The 26,822-nt window shown below is 47.7% G+C and overlaps 1 protein-coding gene across 4 annotated transcripts in view; it reads left to right on the top strand.

Annotated features, from left to right (window-relative positions):
• ME3 (malic enzyme 3) overlaps nt 1-26,822 on the top strand; it is a 184,715-nt gene that overhangs the window by 110,621 nt on the left and 47,272 nt on the right. For 3 of the 4 annotated variants that reach the window (XM_047879261.1, XM_047879260.1, XM_047879263.1), the window contains 2 exons: nt 8,435-8,510; nt 18,457-18,618. In XM_047879261.1, the coding sequence (XP_047735217.1) occupies nt 8,435-8,510; nt 18,457-18,618 (238 nt within the window). The remainder of the gene's footprint in view (nt 1-8,434; nt 8,511-18,456; nt 18,619-26,822) is intronic. The other variant, XM_047879262.1, reaches the window with a different exon arrangement.

Below are 26,822 nucleotides of genomic sequence, written 5' to 3' on the forward strand. Positions count from 1 at the left end.
TTGGCCATATTCACTATATGTATCTTTTCTTCCTTCAGGGTCCAAAAGTGTTTCCCTGAAGTAAACAGGAAAAATTTGGGGGAAGTAACCAGTAGCCAAGGTTATTTTTTGTTTTTTGTTTGTGCTGTCCCACTTAATGACTGTTAACAAGGAGAGATTCCCAGGAGTGCCTCTGTCCCAGGTGCCCATCTTTGTTAGCATGGTGCAGGACATTCTGTTCTAATTACTCAGAGGAGTCACTGGCCTTGATGAATGCTCGGGCTACATTAGCTCACTGCAGGATGTTCAGTACCTTGGGATCCCCCAGGGAAGCCTATAACTCATTCAAAAGCTGGAAACGCCTCTGAGTCTCAGCCCTGGGCTTCCTGGAGCTTCCCACCTTCCTACCTCCCTTTGTGCCTTGGAGCAGGATGATAACATCACGCCAGCTGTCAAAGGTAGTGCTACATAGGGCATCATTCATTTCCGTGGGGTTCTGGTTCCTTCTCATGGAAAGAAGGCTGAAATAGACGCAGCTGTGGGCTCAGATAGCTTCTTGACACCTAACTTCATCCATCAAGGGCCCCCAGGAAACCAGAAGGACTGGCATGCTCTTGGAGGACTTCATGTTAAACCCCTCTCAGACTCACCGTATTGGACAAGGTCAGACAAACACCAAGATTCACGTCTGTAGGGTTTTCTGGTGTGCAGAGTTTTTGTGAACTTGCTTGTTTCATCCACAGTCACTCCGTAATGGAGAAGCCATTGTTCCCATTTAGTGAAGAGAAAACTAAGGCACAGAGAGTTGAAGTGACTTATCCCAAATCACACACTAAAGGAACCACGTTTCTGGTATCAAGAGACCTGTGCTTCAATCTCACCTCTACCTCCACATCTGTGCTTCTTAATCTCCTTTATCAAATGGGGGTGTTGCCCACCTGATAGTTTTTCGTGAGAATTAAGATATGTACATAAAGAGCCTAACCCTAATAGTGTTCCTGGAAGAGAGATACTCAAAAAAGCCTATGGATGGATGGTTGGATGAATGGATGGATGGAGAGATAAGTGGATGAGTGCATGAGTGGTGAATAAGTGAGTGAATGAATGAATATTGCCCATTTGTGCCCTGTATTTCCTTTCAGTCTGCCCTTGATAACACTTTCGTTGAATATTAGCTCTTGCAGGGAACATGGAAAACTTTTAGTCCCAAGTGTGTATCACCCCAGTATTTTGCCCTCACTCAGTGACCCACATAATGAAAAGATTTTCCACCAAACTTTATGACTGTTTTCCTGTTTCACCAAAGACACATATAACTGCCAGTCGTGGCTCTTAAAAACATGCACATTGATTTAGTATAATTCTAGTTAAAATACAAGTTAATAATTAGCTACTAAAATCTACCGAGCATTCGCTATGGGCCAGGTACTTCATTGGCATTTTGTCAGCATTTGAACCCAGGCGATCTGACTCCTGAGTCTGGACTCTTTATTTTTTTAATTTTATCTATCTTTGAAGAGGTGGGAGGGGCAGAGAGAAAGGGAGACAGAGGATCCAAAGCTGGCTCCACACTGTCAGTGCAGAGCCCAATGCGGGGCTCGAATTCATGAACCGTGAGATCATTACCTGGACCGAGGTTGGATACAAGTGACAGCCACCCGGGTGCTCCCTGAGTCTGGACTCTTACGACACTAGCTCAGCAACGCTAAGAGCTGTCACTTGTTGAATGCTTACTGTATACCATCAGATACTCTGATAAACTAAATACGCATTGTCTTAGTTAGTCCTTATAGCAAATATATGAAGCAGCTGGTGTCAGTCATGTTGTCATGTTACAAACTGAAGCTTGAGGAAGGGAAGTAACTTGTCCATTGCCACATCGCTGGTGAGTAGCAGAGGCAGGCTTTGAACACAGGGGCTATCGTTGTAAAGCACATACGTCTAACCCCTAGTCTGTGCTACCTTCCATCTGCCATTTCTCCAAAACCACACTTGCGTCGCTTGCAGCCCCATCATTTTCAGTGCTTTGGATTATTGGGAATTAGCTGAAAATCCCTATTCCAGCCTCAGGGACGCCTGTGAGTCTGAGGTCTCAGGGTGAGACAAAGCAGGTGCAGGTAGGAGATCCTCCCGTGGCGCTTATGTATTTACTTCCTGAGGTCACTAAGAAGGAATGCAGAGGAGTGAATGTCTGCATTTCTCACTTGATCAGAACCTCATGGAAACAGACATAGCAGCCAACCCCATCACCAAGTACTGCTGGAAAAGATAGTGTCCCCTGACTAGAAAGTGGCTAAACATGCAAATAGGTTGCTGAAGGCATTTAAGAGGTTTTCTTTCTTCCCAGATGCAGTTCTGCCAGGAAATGGGTGGATGGGCAAGAGAACCCCATAGGATCCTGCTGGAAACCTGCTGTCTATTTGTTTATCATCAGAATCCCTCACTCTGCACATTTTACATCCTCACCAACATGCATCAAAGAGGAATGTTTCACTACTGGCCACAGTGGCCTCTCTGTATGTCCGTTTCCTCTTTTATAAGATGAAGTCTTCGGACTAGATATTTCAAAATCCTCATCCAGGGCAATCAATTTGGGATCGTTTGTAGCTACAGTTTGTTTAAAAGTTTATTTATTTATTTTGAGAGAGAGAGAGAGAGAGAGAGAGAGAGAGAGAGAATGAGAATCCCAAGCAGGCTCCCCCACCATCAGCACAGAGCCCATCGCTGGGCTCAAACTCATTAAATGTGAGATCATGACCTAAGCTGAAATCAAGAGTCAGACGCTTAACTGGCTGAGCCACTGAGATGTCCCCACTATAGTTTTGATAATAGATGGAAGAGCACTTTGAGAAGTGATTAAAAGCTCTTGATACATTTCAAAAGGTGTTATTTTTTATAGCATGATCCCTGCAGAGCATATCTGCAAAAAAAGAGAAAAAATCTTTTGAAATTTTAGTAACTCAAATTTAAATGTGAATGTCCCTCCTCCCTCTCCTTATCTTCAACGAAGAGGGAATGTTTTAATGTACCAAAGAATTTTTGTAACCATACTTTTTCTGTGTTTAGGATTAATCACACAAGAGCTTTGCTAAGATCTGGAATAGTGTGCATGGATCAAACCCCTTAGTATGTGAGCTTTTTGTTAAGTATCACTGGTAAGCCTTGATCTTATCAGGGGAATGTTGAGAGCCAGAGTTGTTTGGGTGGGGACATTTCCAGAACAGAGCCAAGTTAAGACCTTTAAGAGGCCAGGAGTGCGTCACTGGGATTAATTAGTATAGGTAAATGACTTCCCCAAGGTCACTCAGTGAGTCATCAGTGAGCCTGGGACTCAGTTCTTCCAGCTGGAAAGAACTGGCATCCTGTTGGCATTATTATTCCATGTGACTAGCTCTGGACAACCCCAGGGGGGAAATCACTAATGGATATTAGAAGTACAACTGTGGGGAAGTAAAAACTAGCAGAAATACACCCCTAACAAGACCTCCTCAGGTCAGGCCTCAGAGCAGTGGCTGGTTTGGGAGGTGGAGAAGGTGGTTCTTTAAAAGTTCTGGGCTTATGTACTCACCTTGATCCATTTACCCTTCTACTGCCACTAGGCAAGTACCCCTATTTAAACTTCAGGAGGCCCATGTGTGGCTGCTTTTCTCATCCAGATCATTCTTTGAAGTTCATTATTATGAACATAGTGCGATTTTCCAAACTCACATTTCCTGGAGATCATTCATAAAAACAACTTCCAAGAAGCCAATCCAATGCCTCGTTTTCATCTTCATTGATATGACTGAGTGCCCCTTGGTCATTTCAAAATGGCACAGCAAATGCTGGAACTTGCTCTCAAACCTTGTGAATAAGGTCATTCCAACACCCACATTGCCCTCCATCAATGTGATGGAAGGAGCCCTGCATCCCCCAAGTCTTAGACTCCGGGGTTTTCTTCTTCCCCGGCGTGTCCACCCACTTTCATATGTGCATTCCCCTGGTCTAAGCCACAGGGCACAGTCTAACCCAGCCCAGCCCCACCCAGCCTTAGTGATCCCTGGTGCATGAAACAACCCCACATGCATAAAAATTTTCTTCTCTCCAACTTTATTCGGCACCTTTCATTCTCATCCCTCAACCTCCAGCCATTCTCAGGTTCACTTGCTCACTTCATTGATTCGCAAAGCAGGTGTTGAGCATCTATTATGGACTAAGCCTGGATGTACAGTAGTCAACAACAAAATAAATGTTCACCTTGCCCCAGTGAAGCTTACGGTCTAATTAGGGAGGTAGCGACGTATTAACAAAACAGCCACACAAATGAATGTAAGAAGTTTGTGTATGCAGGGATGGTACTTTGAGAACATGTAACAGAGAGCTCCGGCTTTGACTCGGAAGTCATCAGAAGAATGAGGAGGATTCACTAAACAAAGCGTGAGGAGAGGGGCGCCTGGGTGGCTCAGTCGATTGGGCATCTGACTTCGTCTCAGGTCATGATCTCGCGGTTCGTGAGTTCAAGCCCCGCGTTGGACTCTGTGCTGACAGCTCAGAGCCTAGAGCCTGCTTTGGATTCTCTGTCTCCCTCTCTCTCTGCCTCTCCCCCACTTGCACTCTGTCTCCCTGTCTCTCAAAAATGAATAAACGTTAAAAAAATTTTTTTAAGTAAATAAATAAAAATAAAAAGAGTGAGGAGACGCAGGGTGTGCCCGGCAAGGGAACAGTATGTGAACTAGTCCTGGGGTAAGAAGATCATGGCACGTGGAGGGATGGAAAGAAGGCCAGTGTGGCAGATGACGGGAGAGTGAAGTAAGGATAATAAGTTGGCAAGGGCCAGACCACACAAGGCCTTGCAGGTCGGCCATGTTAAGGATTTGGGTCTTCATTCCAAGAGTCATGGGAAGACAAGCACAAGGAATAACGAAGTAAGACTTTGATTTCAAGAACCTCTCTCTTTATACTATATGGAAAATGGATTGGAGACAGACAAGAGGTGGTGCCCCAAAGGACACCCCACTCTCTCTTTAGGGAAGAGAGAATAGGAGCCTGGACCAGGGAGGTGATGTTAGGGTAGAAAGAAGCATATGAACCAGGAGCTACATAGAAGGTAGACTTGAAGGACTTGGCATTGGGTTATGTTAAAGGGGAGAAGATTGATTCCAGGGGACTGGGATTGTTAAACTAGATGTATATACTAGATGGGAGTGTGGGGTGAGGGGTTAATATTCACTGAGAAAAGGAGGAAGGGAAGAGAATCAGGCTTGTCTTGGGTCTTTGTTTTGTTCTTTGAGTCATAGTGGTGGGAGATTAGGATCAGAGACTTGGTTTTGGACCTGCCGAGTTTGAAGTGCCTTTGAGACATGCAAAGGGATGTGTCAGGTACACAGTTAAATATAAAGGGCTGGAATAATGGCTCTAAATCCAGAGGTGACACTGCCTCCCAGGAGACATTTACAAATGTCTGGAGATATTTTCGGTTGTCACAACAGAGTATGGGGGTGCTATTGCCATAGTAGGTAGAGACCAACGATACTGCCAAACACCCTACAGTGCACAGGGCCACCTCACTTCTCACAGCAAAAATTATCCAACCCAGATGTCAGTAGCACCAAAGGTGAGAAACTCTGGACTGTGGATATCTGAGAGTCACTGGCCCAAAGCCTTGGGGCACATACAGTAATAAGGGTAGGAAGGAAAGCGGAATAGTACAAGTTTTTGAGGAACTATAACACCTAATAGCTGGATGGCTCTACATGAAAGACGAAGAACTTCAAGCAGCCAGAGGTAAGAGGAAGACTCAGAGAGAGAGTCACAGAGGCCAAAGGTTGGGTGGGAGTAGGTAAAAGTGTCTGATGCTACTGGGAAGCCAGTGGCAATGAAGAATGAAAATCCCTGTTATATTCAGGAATATGGAAGTCATTGGCGGCCTTAGCAAGTGCAGCTTTGGCCGCATGACCGTGAGAGAAGGCATGCTGCAGCTGGAGACAAAAACCGGAGGCAGCCAGTGTAGACCACGCTTTTAAGAAGTTTGGTGATGGAAGAGAGGAGAGAGAAGAAACAGTGTTGGCGAGAAACGTGGAAGCCAAGAATAGTTTGGGGTTCCATGGTGGTCTTTGTTGGTTTGTTTTGTTTCAGTTTTTTTTTTTTTGATGGAAAATGTCTAACATGCATAAAGTAAGCAGAATATTCTAAAGGAGCTCTGTGTAAAACCCTGTCTCTCCAGATTGGCAGCAACTGAAATCTCTTTTGGGGTTTTGCTGCTCGCAGCTGCGGCTTCTTTACCAGGCCCTCGTGTGTGCCCAGGTGATGGTCGGCAGCTTAATGATGTGGGCGGGTTTTATACCCAGACCTGGGAGTTCATTCTTTCTGTGGCTCCTTCCCTTCCAGAATGCCCCCTTTCACTTCCTGGCTGTTCTACCAGCCCTAACTCCCCTCTCTGACACCTCGAGCTGGGAAGGCTCTCTGCTGCCCTAAGTTGCCTTCAGACCAGACTCCCCTCAGACATGAAGCTGCAAATTCGTAAATCTCGAGGGGTGTAATTCCTGCTTTCAAAGGTAAATTCCCTTTCAGTTTCTGCCTGCTTTTGGCCAACCTCCATTGCCTCAAAATGTATATTTTATACACTCTTAAGCTTTGTAACAATGATATAATCGTTTTTAAAAAATAACAGTCTTATTATTGTTATCTGAAGAAAGTTTAGTCCGTTCAACAAACTGTCACTAACAAAAGCCAGAAGTTTGTAAGATGATAAAGGTTCGGGGATATTGTGGGGCTGATGGGAAGTTAATGGACAGTGCAGAGGAGAGAAGAGGTAATTAAGTATAAGACTTTATAATATTCATTGGAACAGAAGGAATGAAGGAACTGTCTGCAGATGCAGAAGTTTGCAGGTTTGGTGGTGGGAGGTTGACAGAGATGCCATCCCGTGGCTTCATGTGACCTCAGAGGCGAGGTCACTAGGGGGGTTGGGGGAAGGTGAGGCTGTTTGCTGGAGGTTTGAGAACAGAGAAGTTTAAAATGGTCTTTGCAAAGAGTAGAAAGAGTGGATTTTGACCGGAGAAACACTGGAAGAACAAAGACTGGTCGGTTGTTGAGAGTCCACGGTGAGGGGGTGACAGTGACGGATTTGTGAAAGTGCCATTCAGTCCTGGGGTAAGACTTTCTCCGCCTGCCTTCGGCCGCCTGGGGGGAGGCGTACAGGGAGCAGAGAGGAGGTTTGTCCACAGTTGGAGTTTTACAAGACTGCTGAGACTAAAGAACAGGGCCCAGGGTGTTGACAGCGTTGACTAGGGCATGATTTTTTTTTTTTTTCAACGTTTATTTATTTTTGGGACAGAGAGAGACAGAGCATGAACGGGGGAGGGGCAGAGAGAGAGGGAGACACAGAATCGGAAACAGGCTCCAGGCTCTGAGCCATCAGCCCAGAGCCTGACGCGGGGCTCGAACTCACGGACCGCGAGATCGTGACCTGGCTGAAGTCGGACGCTTAACCGACTGCGCCACCCAGGCGCCCCAACTAGGGCATGATTTAAATAACAGATCCAAAATGTGAGTATCTCACGAAGCCATGAAGTACTGTTGGGAAGTCTTCTCTGAGTTCGCCAGGGCAGTGCGAATGGGGGAGGCTGTTCTCCCACAACTCCCCGGCCTCCTCACATTGGCAAAACAGTGAGTGCTTCATTAGCAAAAGGAGTCTTTTTGGGTGTATCGGACAAAAGGGAAAGAAGGAAGTGGCACGAACTATCCCATCTTCATACCCCGATCCCAGGGCAAAAGACTCAGGTCCGTATACAGAGGGCTGAACTTTAGAAGTTCTAAATCATGCTAATGAACTGTTATGTAAAATAATGTTCCACCCCCACCCCCGCCTTTACAGATACACCTTCATGCTGGTCTGGAAGGCCAAGTTTGAATTTAGAAGTCACAGGCTCTAGTGCTGCAGGGAAAAGTGTCTCACAGCTGGCAGCCCACCCCTCCTCCTCTCCCCAGCTCCATCCCCCACTGCCTGTGTCTGGATGCAACCCACACGTCCATGTTCCAGCCACAGCCCCAGGCGTAGGGGTCTTCCCACCGTGGTGTGGTCTGTACTCAAAGGAGTACAGTGGGTACTCTGAGTGGACCTCAGAGAAGAGGTCGACACAGTTTCCTGAAGCAGCTTTGGGTCCCTCAGAGAATTCTGGGGTCCTGTGTGCCTGGTCTAGAGGGCAGAAGGGAGGGGCAGTCTCTGGAGAACACAGGCCCCAGGAGGGCACAGCACTTGGCCCCGTGGACTCCTTGCCTTGAGGAGTCCACTCCTCTCCTTGAGGAGAGGAGACATTGGAGGAAGGCCAGGGCAGGGCAGGCAATTTAGAGGTTGCCTTTGCCCAGGTCTGCGGGAAAAATTAAATGATGCAGTGATACACAGTATTGTGGTCTTTGTTCTGTTCCTAATCTGACTGGCTGGTTTCTCTGTGTGTACCTGTTTTGTTTTTCCTAGGGGGCTGTTTATCACCATTCATGACAAGGGCCACCTTGCAACAATGCTGAACTCTTGGCCAGAAGACAATATTAAGGTATGGTCCCATTTTCTTTGCTACTGTTCTGTGGTTGGGTGAGTCCTTTCAACCGGGACCAGAGGCATCCCCAGCTAGAAAATGAGCCACTGCAACACCAAAGGCTTTCCCAGGCCCAGAGCACAGGCCGGTAAGAGCCACGCATAAGCGCACCATGGAGCAGAGGTTTACATTGACCCATAGCCATGTGAAATTGCCCTTATCATCATCATCATCAGTGGTAGTAGCAGTAGTAGTCTGAAGACATGTTCAGCATGTATTGAGTACCTACTAAATATACACTGCCAGTTTCCATGGTGGATTTGGGGAGAAATCAGAACTTCTCCGCTAGCTGACTTTTCACGAGGAAAATAAGACAGAGATACAAAAGACTAACAAGGAACCTGATCAGAGGTAAAGGAAGCACACAGAGAGAGCTGAGGGTTGAGGGCAGAGATTACTTCTAGCCTAAGGGGAATTTAGAAAGACTTCATGGGAGAAGTGACATTGGAGCAGGGCCCTGAATTGAGGGGTAGAGTTTGGCCACGTAGGCTTTGGAGAGAGGACACGGGATGAGGATATTCTTCAACAAGAGGAAAAGCTTATGATGAATGGTACCTTCATGCCTGGGTGTATGCAGTTAGTGGAGGTGGTCCAAAGTAAACCTGCTTCTTCCTGGAATATCAGTTTTACTGAAAAAAATCTAAGTGGAAAATATGTTTATATCATAAGCAGGATATAATACAGAATGCACGCTTTGTGTTGGTTTTAAAATGTAAGACATGAAGCTTGGTAGGAACTTGTTAGCTTCTGGCTACATGCCCAGATCTCCTCCTGCCATAGGGACTTTTGTGGAAGAGCACGGGGGGCTTTCACATTTAACATCATTGTTACTTTTGGGGCACCCAGGTGGCTCAGTCGGTTAAGCATCCCAACTCTTTGATTTCAGCTGAGGTCATGATCTCATGGTTCATGAGTTCGAGTCCTGCATCAGGCTATGCAGTGACAGCGTGAGGCCTGCTTAGGATTTTCTTTCCCTCTCTCTCTGCCCCTCCCCTGCTCGAGTTCTCTCCTCTCTCTCAAAATAAATAAATAAACATTAAAAAAAAGTCATGTCGCTTCTGCAGATGAAACATGTGAAGCAAAAATGCAGAACATCTGCTAGCTGCTTCATGAGGGTAGTTCTGGCCCACAAGCTAGGGAGGGGCTAGAGCTGACTGAGCGCAGTGTAAATACCTCTCGGGGTGATGCCAGCACTGCCCTGCTGGACTGGGAGGCTGAGGCACCCCAGCATTGCTTCCTCCCAGACCCTCCCTCCCTGTTCCTGCCAGTTCCCTGAACAACTCCCACCTCTCTGCACTAGGCACTGAGTACAGCTTCTTTCTGCACACTTCTCTTTGCATTACACCCACTTCTGGCCCTCTCTGGGAGTGGTAGCATTCAGAACCAGAGCATGGAGGCCAGGACCTTGGCTCTTGGGGCCAGGCCGAGCCACGGCCAGGACCCTGGGACTTCAGTCCTGGCCACAGTGAAGAGCTCATTTCGTACCTCTCTGTCTGGGTGTGATTTTGCCCTGTGCTTCTCTTCCCCGCTTATCTGCTTAGACTCCAGTTACATGCAGGCCTTGGCCCTGAGGGTTTTGGTCTCCATCCCAGAAGAAGCAAGTTCCTAGGGTGTGTCTAGTGAAGCTATAATAAAATCTGAACCATGTTAAGGGAAGCCAGCTCACTGGATGGGAAGTTAACTCCAGCCTGCCCTGTGCAGACGTGCTGCTGATGTCAGCAGACGAATCTGTCTACCTTCCTGGGAGGTTCAGCCGTGGTGAAACCTTGTACATAGGAGGCATGCAGTAGATGCCTGCTGAGGTGAATGAACTCAGCGGACATGATGAGGGCCTTCCGTGTACCAGGCACAGTGCCAGGAGCAGAGAAATGGGGTCTCCACCAGCATGCACCGTGCCTTAGTGCAAGCTACGAGGAATTCAAAAGAATGACAAAAAGCCATCCCCTCTTAAACAGTAAGAAGAAGGTGCCCGTTCCCCCGGGCTGGCAGAGGGTTGGTGAAGGGCTCGTGGACTGGATTTCTGGTTCTCTTTGCTCCTTTGGTCAGGGCACAACTTAAAAAAATACTCGTTGACTTCAACAAACATAGTTTGAGGCCCTTCTAAGGACTGAGCGGTAACTACCAGAGAGTTGGAGACAGCAACTTTTGTGATTTTAGAGGAAGAGAAATGGAGCTTTAGGTCACCCCAGATGGGGTGGGACTGGAGCAGACCGCAGACAGAGACATCTGAAGCCTCTAGGGCAAGCAGAGGTTCCATGGGCAGATCTGGACTGGTGCATCTAATTTGGTTGCTTCTGTCTATCACATGGTAAACATCTATATGATTTCCCTGTAGTTTCCGGGATAAAGAAGGTATACAGGCCCAAACTCAAGGAGCTCAAAGTCTAGTTGGAGGGTCTGACCCAGAAACAACTGCAGTAGACTGTGTGCTGCTCAAGAGAGGAGCCCAGAGACAGAGGATCAAATGTGCTGACTGGCTGACCACTACCCCTGTAGTAGCTTAGAGCGGACAAGTGAATGGCTGGGGCCAGCTCCTCCCCTCCACCCTTTCTGTCTGTCTCACTTGGGAGAAACCCCGAGATCAGTCTCTGGTAACTCTACAGAAGAATCAGCTCTGGCTTTGTGGTCAGACATCTTGAATCTGCCCTTCACTTGCCGTATGTGTAGATAAGCTCTCTGATCTTTGTTTTCTTCTTGTGAGGACTAACCATAGAGTCTGTACAACACTGAAAGGCACTCAAATGGTTGTGGTCATTGCTGGAAGTAGAAGGGGAGGCTGTAGGGCAAAGCATGGCAGGGGAAAGATTGCAGAGGCCTTGAGAGCAGCCAAGGAGGAGGCTGTGTTACCTGCAGATCCCAGGCCACAAAGGGGCAGCCGGCCGATCTGGCCCCTGGACGTGTTTGATTTAGCCTTCAGTGATTTTTCAAATTTTTGAATTGGTAGGCAAGATTTTAAAATCGGGAGACTTGATTTGAGAAAGGAAACATAGAAACTTGGATTTCTGGCTTTCTCTAGAAAAACCAGGAGCCCATAGCTGGGCTAAATATTGGGTCCATAGTTTGTAAATAAGTCAGTTAGGACTGATCAGGCTGCCCCCCGGCTTACCCCAGCCTCTGGCCTGCCCCACCAGTCTTTTCCTGAAGGATCATCCCCCCCCCCCCCCCGCCCCCGCCACTCCTAAGGCTGCCCTTTCAAAGGTTCAGAATGTTCCAACTCCTAGTCTTTCTTGTTTGCTGGTGTGTTTTCTCCAGTTGCCTTAAAGAGGAGTGAGAGACACCTGGGTGTCTCGGTTGAGCATCCAACTTTGGTTCAGGTCATGATCTTGAGGTTTGTGAGTTTGAGCCCCATGTTGGGCTCTGTGCGACAGTGCAGAGCCTACTTCAGATCCTCTGTCCCCTTCTCTCTGCCCCTCCTTCACTCACGCATGCATGCGTGCGCGCTCTCTCTCTCTCTCTCTCTCTCTGTCTCTGTCTCTCAAAAATAACATTTCATAAGACAAGAGGAGATGAAGGTCTCCCTCCCTAGGCAGGGAATACCCTTTCATGGTACTTGGGGGCTGGTGCAGATTCCCCATCATTACTTCCTTTGGTTCTGTCAGCCACTGTGATGAGAGTGAAGGAAGGAAGGTGTGCCATGAACACTCCAAGGTGGGTCCTTGAAGAATGGGTTGGGGTGTGTCGTTCCTCAGGTGAGCAAGCTAAAGTGCTGTGACTTGCCCATGGTCAGCCATGAAAGGTGTTGGATGCCCACAGAGCCCTGAAGCTGAGCCTCCTCTCCCCCAGCTGCTGAGCCCAGGAGGTGGTTTTCCAAGGCACAGGTATCTTTAGACCCTGATGCTGTTGGCCTCTTGGCTGGAGGGGAGGCGTGGTCCAGAGGAACTCAGAAGATAAAGGATGACTTTCCTTGGTTTCCCAGCCAGAAAGCAGGACTGCAGACAGGTACAGGAGAAGTAGGCTGGGAGGGAAGTGAGGCCAAAGCCCAGGGCTGCGGAGGGCTGGGCCCTCTTGTTCAGGGAGGAGGGGACGGGCCAGGCTGCCCAGAGCTGTCCAGCGTAAATCACAAAGAGGAGTGAGAACTGCTTTTCTGACTCTTTCCCACAGTGGCCACTGCCTTGAGCCTGAGGAAGGCTCGGCTGAGAACAGCCCTCCTCCCCACAGCTTTCCCAAGCTCCTAAATCTCTCCCTCATCCCAATCCCAGCAGCTACCGGGGGGAGGTGTTTAGAGGTGGCTGGGCACAGGAGCAGCCCCTTCCACGTGGGCAGGCAAACTTATGAGGTGCTGGCACCAAGTGCCCGCCTGTAATGCATAGGCCCACTCCCTCCTCAATGTCAGAAGGTGGGTTTCCTGGGAAACATTCTCTGGGACGGATATCAGCATATCAGGGAGTGCTCTTGGGATCAACACCTCTAGAAGGGAAGGAACCAGGAGAAAGCCCAGAGAGAGGCTGAGCTGGGTGAGGTCTCAAGGAAGACTCAGCTGAGCCCATGAGGAGCCTCTGTAGCTGGGGTCGTCCTTCAAAGTCAAACCAACTTGGGGCAGAGGAGCCAGGCCTTTGTAGCCCTGCATCCACCAGTCATTGGTTGTGGACTGCTACCCTTTGGAACAGGGTGTGACTTTGGGCAAGGTGGCTCTCTTCAGTCAAGGAAATTCTCAAAGCGGGCTGACAGCTGAGGGTACACCTAAGGGAATCACTCCTTCAGTCCTGAAAGGTAGATGTGGGCAGCTCATCCCCATATCCACCTCACACAGCTCTGCCAAGTGCTTTATGTAGATTACCGCATCTACTTCTCCTCATGACTTGTAAGTGGTAGGGATTATTATCATCCCTATGGTAGAGACAAGGAAGCTGAGAGGTTAGGTTGTTTGTGAAGGGTGGAACCCAGAATTGAAACTGCAGACTGTGCATCATTTATGTTGTGGATAGTAGGTGGCGAGGGGGGAGGAGGAGGAGGAGGAGGAGGAGGAGGAAGGAAGAGAGGGAAGGAGGAAGGAGAGGGATGCATACACAGGGCTGTGGGCAGCCCATGACATAGCTACAAGTCCAGGGAAAGCAGGGCTACAGCAAGCAAGGAGTCATGACCCTCAGGTCAGTCTGAGGTCGGCCCCATTGGGTCCACCTACACTAAGGGACATGGACAATAAGTCAGAAAATGCTATATGTCCAAGCTACGTGGACAGAGGAAGAATGTGGCCCACCCTCCCCCTAGTCATCTGAAGTAAGAAGAATTAGGAGTTGCACATGCCATCCAAACAAGGAAACTGTGATCCTGTAGTTCACATAGTTATTGCTGGACTCTAAAACTCCACAGTGCTACTCAGATTTGTTCTCAGCCTTTTGACCTCTACTGCACTAGTGGCCCTTGGCATCAGCTCCATTGATGTCATGAAAAATAGGATCCAGTATCTCCTCTCCCAACTCATTCATTCACACAAAAGGTCTGAATTAGCCCTTTGGAGATCTTTTGCTTTCTATGTTAGATCTGTCACATTGGCCACTGTTTATTCAGTTCATATCACACTGCAGGCACCAGGCACAGTGCTGAAGAATCAAAGATGACAAGTCCCATTATTTGCCCTCAAGACAAGCTAGAGGAGGGAGTGATGACTTCTGGAAGGGGAGAACATCATGGAGGAAGGTGACTTGTGTACAGCTCCTTAAAGCACACAAGGATGGTAGGATGTGGATCAGGGACATCATAGGGATTGAGGGGGTAAAATGGCATGTAGTCAGGAAAGTACAAACCTTATACAAGATTAGAATTACTCTATTTGGATAAAGAAGAAATTCAAAGAGTAGATTGGACCTGGACCATGGAAGGCCTTAAATGCCAAAGATGTTTGAGCTTTGTTTTACAGACATCGAGAGCCCCTGGAGGTTTAGAGTAAGAAAGTGACAAATCTGGGTGTGCTTTGGAGACCTGCAGTGGAGCGGGGGGGAATCCCAAGAGTGGAGAGACCAGTCAGGAGACCACTGCAGTGGTTGATGAGATGGATGGGCTGACCTAAGGCAAGTGGCAATGAAAGTGAAGTTCATGGAACAAATGGAAAAACAAGGAGCAAATCAAATCAGCAGAACTTGGTAACCAATTGGCTGTGGCTGAAGGAGACAAGACAGTTTTGAGCTTGGGAGATAAAGGTAACAAAGGGCAAGAAGGCAGCAGAAGTGAAAGGTTTAGAAGAGTAAAAGGGAAAAGCAGAGTCATTTGGTTAGGGACTCAAGAATTTGGGAGGACTATTGGACATCCAAGTGGCAATGTCCAACAGATAGCCAGCTGTACATGGGCATTAAGAATGACACTTTTTGGGATAAGCACTAGGTGTCCTACGTAAGAGATGAATCACTGGGTTCTACTTCTGAAGCCAGGACTACACTGTATGTTAGCTAACTTGAATTAAAAAAAATAAAAAATGACAGCAGAAACCACAAGTTTTGCATGGCTGACTTTCTCAGCCATTAGCCATTGCATCTCTGCTTGGTTTCCATTTCAATCACTCATTTAACAGATAGTTACTGAGTGGCCTTTCTGTGATAATGCTGAACTAGAAAGAAATAAAACAATTAAAAATTTAATATGGGATCTTTGCCCCAAATAATAACTACCATGGTAATCATAAGAGAAGCAACCATTTATTGATCACTTACCCAACGCACCTGGTGAAAATGAAACTGTTATTTCATCTTTACAACAATCTGATGAGTGAGGTATGATTATTATCCCTATTTTATGGAAAATTAAAACTCAGAAAAATTATCTGTTTACCCAAGTTTACATATGGTACATTATCAAGAAGCCTAGATTTAAATACTGGTTATCAGACTCCAGAACCCCTGCCATTAACCTTTAGGTTGTTTGGTCAGATAAAATGTGCATTTTTTAAAATGTTAAAGTAGCACCCTATGCAAGGATTGGCAAGCAGTAGGTGCTTAACCAATGTTTGTGGAAGGCAGGCAGACAGACAAGGAGGGCGAGCAGGCTACCTGTGCAGTAGCTATAAGAAGTGCTAGGAGAAATCACGTTAGATTGTCGTGGGCAGCGTTTGCATGCTGGAAAAAGAGAAGGAGCATAGGGGCTGAGAGGGAGGAGATTATAGGTGAGTTCAGAGCATGTCTGGGAGGAATGAGGAGGCCAGTCTGGCTGGAGGGGGAGCTTGTGTGCAGATGCGTAGCAGGAGATAAGTCAGAACATATATTGGGTTCAGATCATTAAAGAGTTAAACGTTTTGGACTCTATTCTTTGGACTGTTAGAAGCCACTAAAGGTCTTTGAACCTAGGAATGGCACAATTAAAATGGGCTTCTGATACAGTGAATCTGGCATTGGTTGGGAGGGGAGATTGGAAGGAAGATGAGTGTGGCTTTAAGCTGATGCAGTAACCCAGCCATTCTCACAGTGGGGTTGAGAGTGGGTGACAAATGGAGCGAGACATGCCCTCAGAGGAGGTGGGCATGCAGTGGAGTGCCCTTGAACATTTCAGGAGCCCCATCGCCATTGAAAGACCCCAGAGTTGTAGGGATAACACCCTGGAGTAGTCACTGACTTCCTCTGTTTAACTCACTGCCCCTCAACGGAGAGAAATTCTGAGACAGTGGGAATCAGGATAAGGAAGCTTGGATTAGGAGAGATGGGAGATTCCCAGAGTGTGGGCACCCTTCATACAAAGGCACAGGCTTCACCAGGGAGAGCTGCAAGGGGGAGGTCAGAAGCGGGCTGTGGGGAGGGTGGCAAAGAGGCAGAGCAGAACTTTACCAAGAACACATGTGCTTTAATGGTGCTTCTGCCAACTGAAATGTGGTAGAAGGAGCCCTGAACCAGGAACCCAAACCCTAATTAGGATCCTGCCCTGACACATGCACAAAGTGACTTTAGTAAGTCATCTAAACTTCCCTAAGATACCCAATGTGCAAACATCCAGTCCAGTGCCTGGCATCTGGCTGATACGTAACAAATACATATCAAACATGAAGGTCTTAGAGCTTCTGTTTACTCACCTGTGAAATGGGCTAACAGTCTCAGACTCACCTACCTGCCAGGGCTGTGGAGAGAATCAGGTGACATGTGGGTTGAGAACATTCTCCATAGAGACAGTAGAGCAGCCTGAGGGGGAATATCATAATCTTCATGGGTCTCTTGTACCACGACCCTGTGAGTCCCCTTTTCAGAAGAGGAGGAGTGTTTTTAAGAATCCCTATCCCTGGGGCACCTGGGTGGCTCAGTCAGTTGAACTTCTGACTCTTGATTTTGGCTCAGGTCACAATCCCAGGGTCGTGGGATTGAGCCCCATGTCGGGCTCCATGCTGAGGGTGCAGCCTCCTTGGGATTCTCTGTCTCTGTGCCTCTCTTTCTCTTTAAAAAAAAGAAAAAGAATCCCTACACCTGTTTCTACCAAAAGGCAGCACCAGCCCATGTGCACGCTCACACTTAAGAGAGCTAGAGAAACAGAAATGATAAGTTGTCATGGACCCCTTGGGTACCAGATCATAAACTCTTCCAGGGCAAGAATGGGTCTTCATCTCTTGATCCCCAGGGCTGGAGTTGTACCTGCATGGAGTGAACTGAGCCCTGTGGTGCCCATGAGCACCATGCTTGGGGCACCGGGACCTCCATAGCTCAGAGCTGGTCCTAAGCCAAAGCCAGGCTCCAGAGGAGGGATGGGTGGCCTCATAAACTTAACTCATTTCAAGATAGAGGAGTGATAGCAGGTGGAGGTGACCTATAGACAAGTTCGTTGTCACCCTGAGGGGATCCCTGTGGCTTTCACAGTCTGACTCCTGCCTGGCATTTTGTTCTGTGCTTTCATAGGACCGGCATCTCCTTGTTCCCCACACATAACCCACCCCCTCCCCATCTCTATCCTGGATCCTGATTTCCTCTTGTATCAAGCGCCTTCCTCCCCAGCTGCACCCCCTGCAGACAGTCTTCTCCTGTGTCAGGTGTGGCACATGTGTCCCCTCACCCATGAAGGGTTCCCCTACAGAAAGTGACTCTCCCTTCTCTGTCTCTGCTGCCCTCATGCTGTTTATGCTGTACCCACTTTCCTTCCAGACTCGTTAATTATAAATACATATATTTCATCTCTTGTTTTGCCCCTTAGTTCTTGAAGGCCTGAGTCCGTACATACTTGTTATTACAAAAGCACAAACTGATGCTCCTTCCCCCAGGATCTGGCATAGTGTCTGCGAAGTGGGTGTTGTGTAAATATGTGCTAAAGGAATGAATAAGTGAATATCTATCATAATCACAATAATTTCAGTTACCATCAGCTTCATGGGCATCTGTTAGTTAACAGCAAGGAAGTCCCGAACCAGCACCGTGTCTGGCACCTAGGTTGCCTTCAGTGAATATTTCCCAGAACACGAATCCCAGTACATGTATAGAATCCTCTTGGTTTCGTGTGGAGTGTGACCCCAGCAGCTTTCATAGGAGCCCTGCCCTGTGCAGGGTGGGTTTATTACACCCTAGGAGCAGGTCTGAGAGACTTCATTGGCCTCTATACCGGGGGCTAGTGGCAGTGGCATGAACACCTGTTTTTCATTGTCTCTGTTCATTATGTCCTTCCTTCCCTGCCCCCAGATCCCAAGCTGAGAAGATCTGCTTAGTTTCTTTGAGGGAGAGCAACTAGATGTGATTTCCCTCCAGCTGTTTCTTCAGTCCCCGCCCCAAACCTCAGAGCAGGGCAAGGTATTAGCTCAGTGGGGTTTCTCACCAGCCTGCCAGGAAGGGGAGGGCACGGGAAAAAGAAAGCCTACCTGCAGCTGAATGAATCCCTTGGCCTTTCCACAGACAGGTGGTTTTGTTCCGCAGCAGAGGAGGTGGGCGTCCATTTGACAGGCCTGACGTGTGCAAAGGGTTGGTAAGATGAGCACTTTGTCATGAGAGGCGCTTCCCGATTGTTTTGTTTCCAGGCCGTGGTGGTAACTGATGGGGAGCGCATCCTGGGCCTAGGCGATCTGGGCTGCTACGGCATGGGCATCCCCGTGGGCAAGCTGGCCCTGTACACAGCGTGCGGAGGGGTCAGCCCACAGCAGTGCCTCCCAGTCCTGCTGGACGTCGGCACCAACAATGAGGTAACACGCCACCCTGAACTGGAGCCCTGGGGCCAGAAGGTGGCAGCTGGGGTGGGGTGGGGGGTGCCTTTGAGGGGCAGGGTCCACGGGGACCGCCCTGGGAAGTGGTGTTTGTGTGTGTCTGCAGGCTCCACTCTGGGTCTCTGTGTCAGGGAAGACAAAAAATTACCCAAGAATTCCTTCTTAGTGACCTTCATCTCTGAGTTTAAAATCAGTGCAAATTCATCTTTTTTTTTTTTTAATTTTTTTTTTCAACGTTTATTTATTTTTGGGACAGAGAGAGACAGAGCATGAACGGGGGAGGGTCAGAGAGAGAGGGAGACACAGAATCGGAAACTGGCTCCAGGCTCTGAGCCATCAGCCCAGAGCCTGACGTGGGGCTCGAACTCCCGGACCGGGAGATCGTGACCTGGCTGAAGTCGGACGCTTAACCGACTGCGCCACCCAGGCGCCCCCAAATTCATCTTTTAAAAATTGGAAAAAATTAGGGTGCCTGGGTGGCTCAGTTGAGCGTCTGACTTCGGCTCAGGTCATGATCTCGCAACTCAGGAGTTCGAGCCTCCCATCAGGCTCACTGCTGTCAGCCTGTCAGCGCGGAGCCCACTTGGAATCCTCTGTCCCCTTCTCTCTGCCCCTCCCTTGCTTGCGCTCTTCAAAAAATAAATAAGTATTTTAAAAAATTGGAAAAAATTTGAGAAAATCAGAAGTGTTAAATATAAAATAAAATATCAGTCGCACAACCAGTACTAATCATGGTTTATGTTTTGGTGTATTTCCTTCCAGGCTTTTCCCCACCAAAGCATTTATAAAAACAAAATTGGGTTTATATTAAATTTTGCATCGGAAACCTTCCACAGATGGACACCCAGGTTGCTTCTAGTTTTTTTGCAAATATAAATTTACTCTGAGCCCATTTTTGTAGATCAGTCTTTGTTTCCAGGTGTGATTATATAGTTAGGATAATTTCCTAGAAATGGAAATATTGAGGGAAGGGGAGTGGTGATTTTTTAGGTTCTTGAATCATACTGTCAAAAACGTTATACTTACTTGGATTGTGCAGTGATCTTTCTCAAGATATTTGTCACGAGTCTTTGCATGGCCTTCCTCCTCCCTGTACACTGTACATCCCCATTGCTTTTTATTTTTTAATGTTTACTTATTTATTTTGAGAGAGGGAGGGAGGGAGGGACAGAGAGAGAGAATCCCAAGCAGGCTCTGTGCTCAGTGTAGAGCCCTATATAGGGCTTGATCCCATGACCTGAGCCAACATCAAGAGTCAGACACTTAACCAACTGAGCCACTCAGGCATCCCTACCCTCATTTCTAAACATGAATGAGCACTTGTACCTCCTAGCAAGGAATGATGCTTATTTGGGCTTCATCCACAGATGGAATCAAAGGAGAGGACAGCTAGGCAGACCTTGCTAAGAGCTGGGAAATCGTGGGGCATGGGAGGTGAAGGAGGACAAGGGAAGTGGGAAGCAAGGACCCTGGTCCTGCATCACTGACAGCCAGGTGAGTCCCTGCACCCATTCTGGTACAATGAGGAACTGAACCAGAAGGTTTTTGAGTGTTCTACCTCTAAAGCTCTTCTCCACATGCCTCCCCTCCAGCCTCGGAGACAGGAGGCAGGATGGAGACACAAGCCTTAGAGTTGCTCCATAAGACCAGTCCTCAAGGTCTGCTGTATGCTGTGTGTGGTTCTCTTTCCTAGACCAGGTGCCTGGGTTTTGCTGAAATTGTCCTTTGGTCTCAACATGCATGGAATCATGCAGGCATGGATGAGTGTAGCGAACTTTAAAAAAAAAAAATTTATTTTCTTTATTTTTGAGAGGGAGAGAGAGACAGAGTGCATGTGGGGGAGGGGCAGAGAGAGAGGGAAACACAGAATTGGAAGTAGGCTCCAGCCTCTGAGCTCTGAGCTGTCTGCACAGAGCCCAATGTGGGGCCAGAACCCACGAACCACGAGATCATGACCTGAGCCCACGTCGGACGCTCAACCAACCAAGCCACCCAGGTGCCCCAAGTGTAGCAAAGTTTTAATTGTTCTTCCCATCCAATACTTCCTGCTGTGTTCCCACTGGATTTAAATTTTTTTAATGTTTATTTTTTGAGGGAGAGAGACACAGAACACGAGCAGGGGAGGGGCAGAGAGAGAGGGAGACACAGAATCCAAAGCAGGTTCCAGGCTCTGGGCTGTCAGTGCAGAGCCCGACATGGGGCTCAAACACACAGACCACAAGATCATGACCTGAGCTGAAGTCAGACGTTTAAACTGACTGAACCACCCAGATGCCACTCCAACTGGATTTAATTGAGACCTTTACTCACTGTCTCCTAAGAACCCGCTCCAAGCAGCATTGAATCTGATCCTAAGACCTCTGTATCCCCTGAAAGGGTGTCAGTCGCCTGTAGCACATGCATAAGGTCCTGTGTCATTAAAGGTCCAACACCCTTGCAATGATGTGCTAAAATCTAGAGCCCCAGCTTGTAATAAACCCACCAGAAGAGATGGCAGGAAAATATGAGTAAATCATGGCCAGGCAGCTTTTCACAGACCACCCTGTTTAATCTTGACAACCCAGAGAAATTAATTTGCCCACAAAGATCTGCTAGGAGTGACAAGGCAGGGATCCTAATCTGTATCTGCCCTCCTCTTCCCATACCACAGCTGCCTGCCTGGCTTCCTGCTGCTTTGTAAGCAAAGGTCATTTCTTGATTTTTAGAATTTTTATTACTAAGGTCACTTGAACACATTATTCAAAATCTTAAAACAGAAATGACATTTCTCCCACAATGCTACATCTATGTTTCTTTCCAGTATCTGTCTATGCATAAACATAGATGGAGTAATGTGCCTATAATTTTGTTCTGATTTTTTTCAATGAATGGTATTTCATGAACACTTTCTCTCTACTTAGCAAGAGTTTATTGAATGTTGAGTAGGTGTCAGGCATTGGCTAGGCATGAGGAAGATAAATGAGAGCCAGGCGTGGGTGGAATATTCTACTTGTCAGTGTTTCAATACTGCCACCTAATTGATCATTTTAATGGCTAATGTGTTACATCTCCACCAAGTGTCTGCTTCTCCCCCTGAGGCTTTAGGACTCTGATTCACTTCTCCCTCTGGGTGTGGAAGTGAGAGAGCTTCCCCTGGGTCTGCCTACTCCTGTCAGGAAGGACCAGAGTATGTATCCCCCGCTGAGAGGGGAAAACACAAGGTGAGAGGAGGCGCTGCCCCCACAGCATGAGGTGAGAGAAAGCAGTTCCCACCCCGTGCAGTTAGACCAGTACCAGTATCTGCAATGTGCCAGGGCTTTATAGATTTTCATAGCCTTTATAGAGTTTAACAGATTTTATAGACTTCAATCTCATTTAATTCTGACAGCAGCTGTATGAGATATTGTCCTCCCCCATTTTATAGATAAAGAAACTGAGACTGAAACATGTTAACTACTTACCTCAGGTACCACAGCACTGAGTGTCAGAGCTGGGATTTGAACCTGGGTATCTCTGATTCCAGAGTTGCCTTGTCCACTGTGGCACTCTTCTTCAAGGGGTCAGGCATTCGTGTTATAGACTAGGTAATGAACACTGGGAAGCAGGTGTTTCAACCAGTCAGGGTCCTGTGGACACTCAGGCGTAGGTGTGCTGATGTTGTCTGCAGGGTCCTCTTGCTCCAGAGAAAGGCAAGCTCCCACCAGACCCTCCTCACAAAATTCAAGACACAAAAATCCAAAGTTACAAAGCGGCCATATCAGGAAAACAGTGGTTTCACTCTTTCCAGATGCATTCACTATATGATGTCCCACACTACAGTTCTTTTTTAAAAAAGGAGTCAATTTGCAAGATTCCCACCCCCGGCCCAGAAGTCTTGGGGCATATCTCCCCGAACCCACCCCCAGAGCAAGCCAGAGCAACAGGAGACCCCCGCCCCCCACCACACACACACACACACACACACACACACACACACACACACACAGCAAGCCAGAGCAACGGGAGAGAGGCTTAATCTTGCACCTTTCATCTCACATGTCAGTGCAGGGAGGGTGCTGTTGTGGGGGGCTGTAGGGTCAGGATGATGACACCATCTGTGTGTGCAGCTCTGTGAAAACCCCTGAGGCAACAGGAGCTTTAATCAGAGTCAAGGAAAACACCCCTCCATGTTTCCTGTTGAAGGAAAACATCTGCTGCCTGCAGCCCTGAAACTGAGTCACTTTTACCTGCCGCCCCCAAGGAGGTTTGGAAAGATAAATATGGTGGGCAGTGATCCCATGGAAAGGGGACATCCCATGCTTAACTTCTAAAGGGACAAAGCCAGGGAGCCCCTCCCAGATAGGCCCACCTGCTCTGGGCCTCTGTCAAGGCTGTGTGTGGATCGGTTTGTACGTTTTATTTCCTACACATGCAAGGCGAGACGGCATCATGCACTGTCCACATTAGAAGGGACTGGAACGATAATTGCCCCTTAAATAACCCAGGAGTGAGGGGTGCTAACCCCCATGCAGTTGAAAATCCATATATAACTTTTGAGTCCCCCAAAACTTACTAGCCTACTATCCACAGGAAGCCTTACCAATAACATAGTCGATTAATACATACTTCGTATGTTGTATGTGTTAGATACTGTATCCTTACAATGAAGTAAGCTAGAGAAAAGAAAAGAATATTAAGAAAATCACAAGAGAGGGGCTCCTTGTGTGGCTCAGTCCGTTAAGCGTCCGACTTCAGCGCAGGTCATCATCTCGTGGTTCATGGGTTTGAGCCCCGCGTCGAGCTTTGTGCTGACAGCTCGGAGCCTGGAACCTACTTCAGATTCTGTGTCTCCCTCTCTCTCTGCCCCTGCCCCACTCTTGAGCATGCATGCGCTCTCAAAAAATGAATAAGCATTTAAAAAATTTTTAAAAATCACAAGAGAAAATACATGTATGGCACTGTGCTGTATCGAAAAAAAATCCCTATGTAAGTGGGCCTGCACAGTCCAAATCTGTGTTGTTCAAGGGCCAAATGTACTTGTCCTTCAAACCCCTTGTTCCACTCAGGAAGAGGGGGCTCCGAGCAGAAGTGGCTTTCCCCGGGTTTGATTCTGAGCCTAGTGCTCTTGTCACTCTACACAGTAGGTCCTGCAGGGCAACCCGGGGGCGGAGGGGGTGGGGGGGGGCTTGGCTCTAAAATGGCCTCTGAGCCTTAGGAGTCTTGAGCCTCGATGGATTCTAATGGGTGGAGAGCTCCTTGGGGACACATGGGAACAGACTGTCAACAGAGCTGGGCAAACAGCCTTGGGTGTGTTACTGGACTGCTGAGGAAGCATGGGTTTGCCAACAGAGCTGGGTGTTGAAGGCCTGCTTCTGCCTCTCGAGAGCATCGTTGCTGAGGCTGATGAACAGCCAGCGTTCACCATGTGGTGCCATCAGAGGCACTCACTCCCTGTATGCATGTGACCACTGAGGGTGCCCCTCCTGGGATCTTTGTAGCTTACCCATGGGTTTGAGCAACCAGGGACACATGTGGTAGGCATAACTGCCATCCTGAGAGGGGGGGTGTGCTGTGTCCACGCATGAACCCAATCCCATGACCTCCCCAGACCCCCAGATGTTCTCTGGGTAACCTCTTAGCGTGCCTGTTGCTACTTAAGATACATATTTTTCCAGGCCAGGAAGTTCATCCCTCTTCCAGCTTTAATCCAGTACTCAGAGATATGGCAAGTGAAGAGGAGGAAACCCATTTTGTTTTCAATGACATTTTGTCTCCAAGAAACATCCAAAGTCACAGACCTAAGTGACAGAGCCTAAATTCGAACCCTGGTCTGTCTAATGCCAAAGCCAGACCAGACTGAGGGTGCTCAGAGGGAGCACCCTGACCAGTACCACCCAGCCCTGCAGTGCCCTTTGCTCTGCATGCAGCACACTGCCTCCCAGCTTCAAGATCCCTTCTGCCTTTCTTGTTGGGGTTACCAGATTTAGCAAAGAAAAATATACGATGCCAATTCAATTTAAATTTCAGGTAAATAGCTAATCATATTTTGGCCTGTGTTCCATGTATGTTCCTTGCAACACTTGGGATATATTTAGGCTAAAAGAAAAAATTATTGCCTAGCTGAAATTCAAGTTGAAGTAGGCGTTCTGTATTTTTTCTGGCAATACTACCTACTGAAAACTTCTAAACACATACGTAAGGAAGTGAAGGATAGAGGAGGGGTGCAAGGAGAGAGTCCAGGTCAGTTACAGCCCCACGCCTTGCTGGCAGCCACTGTTACAGGTAAGTCACTCAGTGGGACAGAGGGCAGAATATGGACTTCTTGTTTCATGGTGTGCCAGGACAGAGTGAGTGCTCCACCCTGTGCTGTTTTGGAAAAGCCATTCCCCCTCCTGCCAAAGGAGATCCAGCTGGCTAGTGATGGGGACTCCATCACTGCTCCCCTGCCTCACCTGCAGGATGATAGCCTGACCTTCCCAGCCACTGCTGAGTTCCTCCAGAGGACCAGGCAGAGGACAAGCCACCCCCAGGTCAGCTGTTCCCCTCCTCCATGGAATGTTGGGGAGAAGGGACACTGTCATGAGGTCCAGTCAAAGCAAGGCTTAGCTGCTTTCTGGCTGTGTGCGTTTGGGCAATTTCCGTAAACTGTCCACCTTCCTCATCTGTGAAATGGGGATGAGAATAGGTAAGACAGAAGGATCGAATTACTTTTGATTCAGTAGTAAATTACTTGAAAGTTCTATACAAATATTTTCAGTATTTATATTTCAGTATTATCTCCATATAGAAACTTTATTTCCAATTTTTTGTGTGTGCTTAGTTAGGAAGTATTTCAGGCATAAAACATTTTAATATAAAAGCAAAATATAAAGACTCTTCTAAAGCTTTCGTAGTCACTCTTATGTCAGTAGTACCTCGTTATGGTTGACCTTTGATTCTAAACATAGATATACTGAGAAAGTTTTGGAAAATCCTAAAATTCTTCAGTACCTCTGGAGAATTTGCCTTGCCCCACAAACCACACGCGCAGCACTGAGAAACTCACTTTTCGCTGCCTGATAGTACCAGTGATTCAAATCTTCACTTTGGCAACGTTACAGATTGTAACTCACTGCTGGACCCTTTAAGTCTGTATAAGAACTAAAACTGTGAGTCTTTTCTGCAGATGCTGAGAATTATACTGTTTCTATATGTGTATGCCCTTCAGGGCTGTGTGTGTGCATGTGTGTGTGTGTGTGTGTGTGTGTGTGTGTGTGTGTGTATGTGTTTCGGATAGCTGAAATTACATCTGTGCCCTTTTATATCCTGCTCTTTTCACTTAAAATAATCTCATACACAGGGCGCCCGGGTGGCTTAGTCGGTTGAGCGTTTGATTTTGGCTCAGGTCATGATCTCACGATTCGAAGGTTCCAGCCCCGTGTTGGGTTCTGTGCTAACAGCTCAGAGCCTGGAGTCTGCTTCAAATTCTGTGTCTCCCCTTCTCTCTGCCCCTTCCCCGCTCATGCTCTATCTCTCTCCTTCAAAAATAAACATTAAAAAAAAGGTTTAAATAACCTCATTAAATAACCACATTTGTCCAGGTGGCTGCACAGTTTTAAAAACCACTAACTTTAATGACTGTCTAGCTTTCCATCAAGTCCTCACAACATTTACTTTATGGTGTGCCCTTGGCTGGATGTTTCCTGCCCCTAAGTGGCTTTTTCAGGGTCACCTTGAAGGTGGCACGTGAAGGGTGGGCACCTGAATGCCCACCGTCATCCTTTAGTCTAATAAACACACATGCCTGCCAGGGCAGAATCCTAAACTGTCTCAGGGAGGTATAATCTGGAGGTGAAGAGAGTGGGAGTCGAAGGATAGGGCTGACCCTCTTGCTAAATGTAGACTGTGGTGCTTTGCAGAAAGCTCTACACCTACCTTGGGTTGTGTGCACTTGGGATTGGGGTTGAGGGTTTAGGAAGGCAGATACTTCCTGCCTAGTCTTGTCTGTCCCCTACACTTTTGCATAACCACGTCTGTAGCACTATCAAGACAGTATGGGTCTAGAGCAGTGTCTTTAACAAAAATAACTCCATTCTGGTGGATGTGCAAAAGAGCTGCCCGAGCTTTGTGGCTCTGTGGGGAGGACCGTGGGCTCTGGAGCCAGGCAGCCTGAGTTTGAGTCCTGACTCTTCCACTTACCAGCCTGAGGTCTGTGCACCCGATCCTCTGAGAAACAGGTGTGAAAG

Source organism: Prionailurus viverrinus, chromosome D1 (genome assembly GCF_022837055.1).
Source record: "Prionailurus viverrinus isolate Anna chromosome D1, UM_Priviv_1.0, whole genome shotgun sequence".
Lineage (NCBI taxonomy): Eukaryota > Metazoa > Chordata > Mammalia > Carnivora > Felidae > Prionailurus > Prionailurus viverrinus.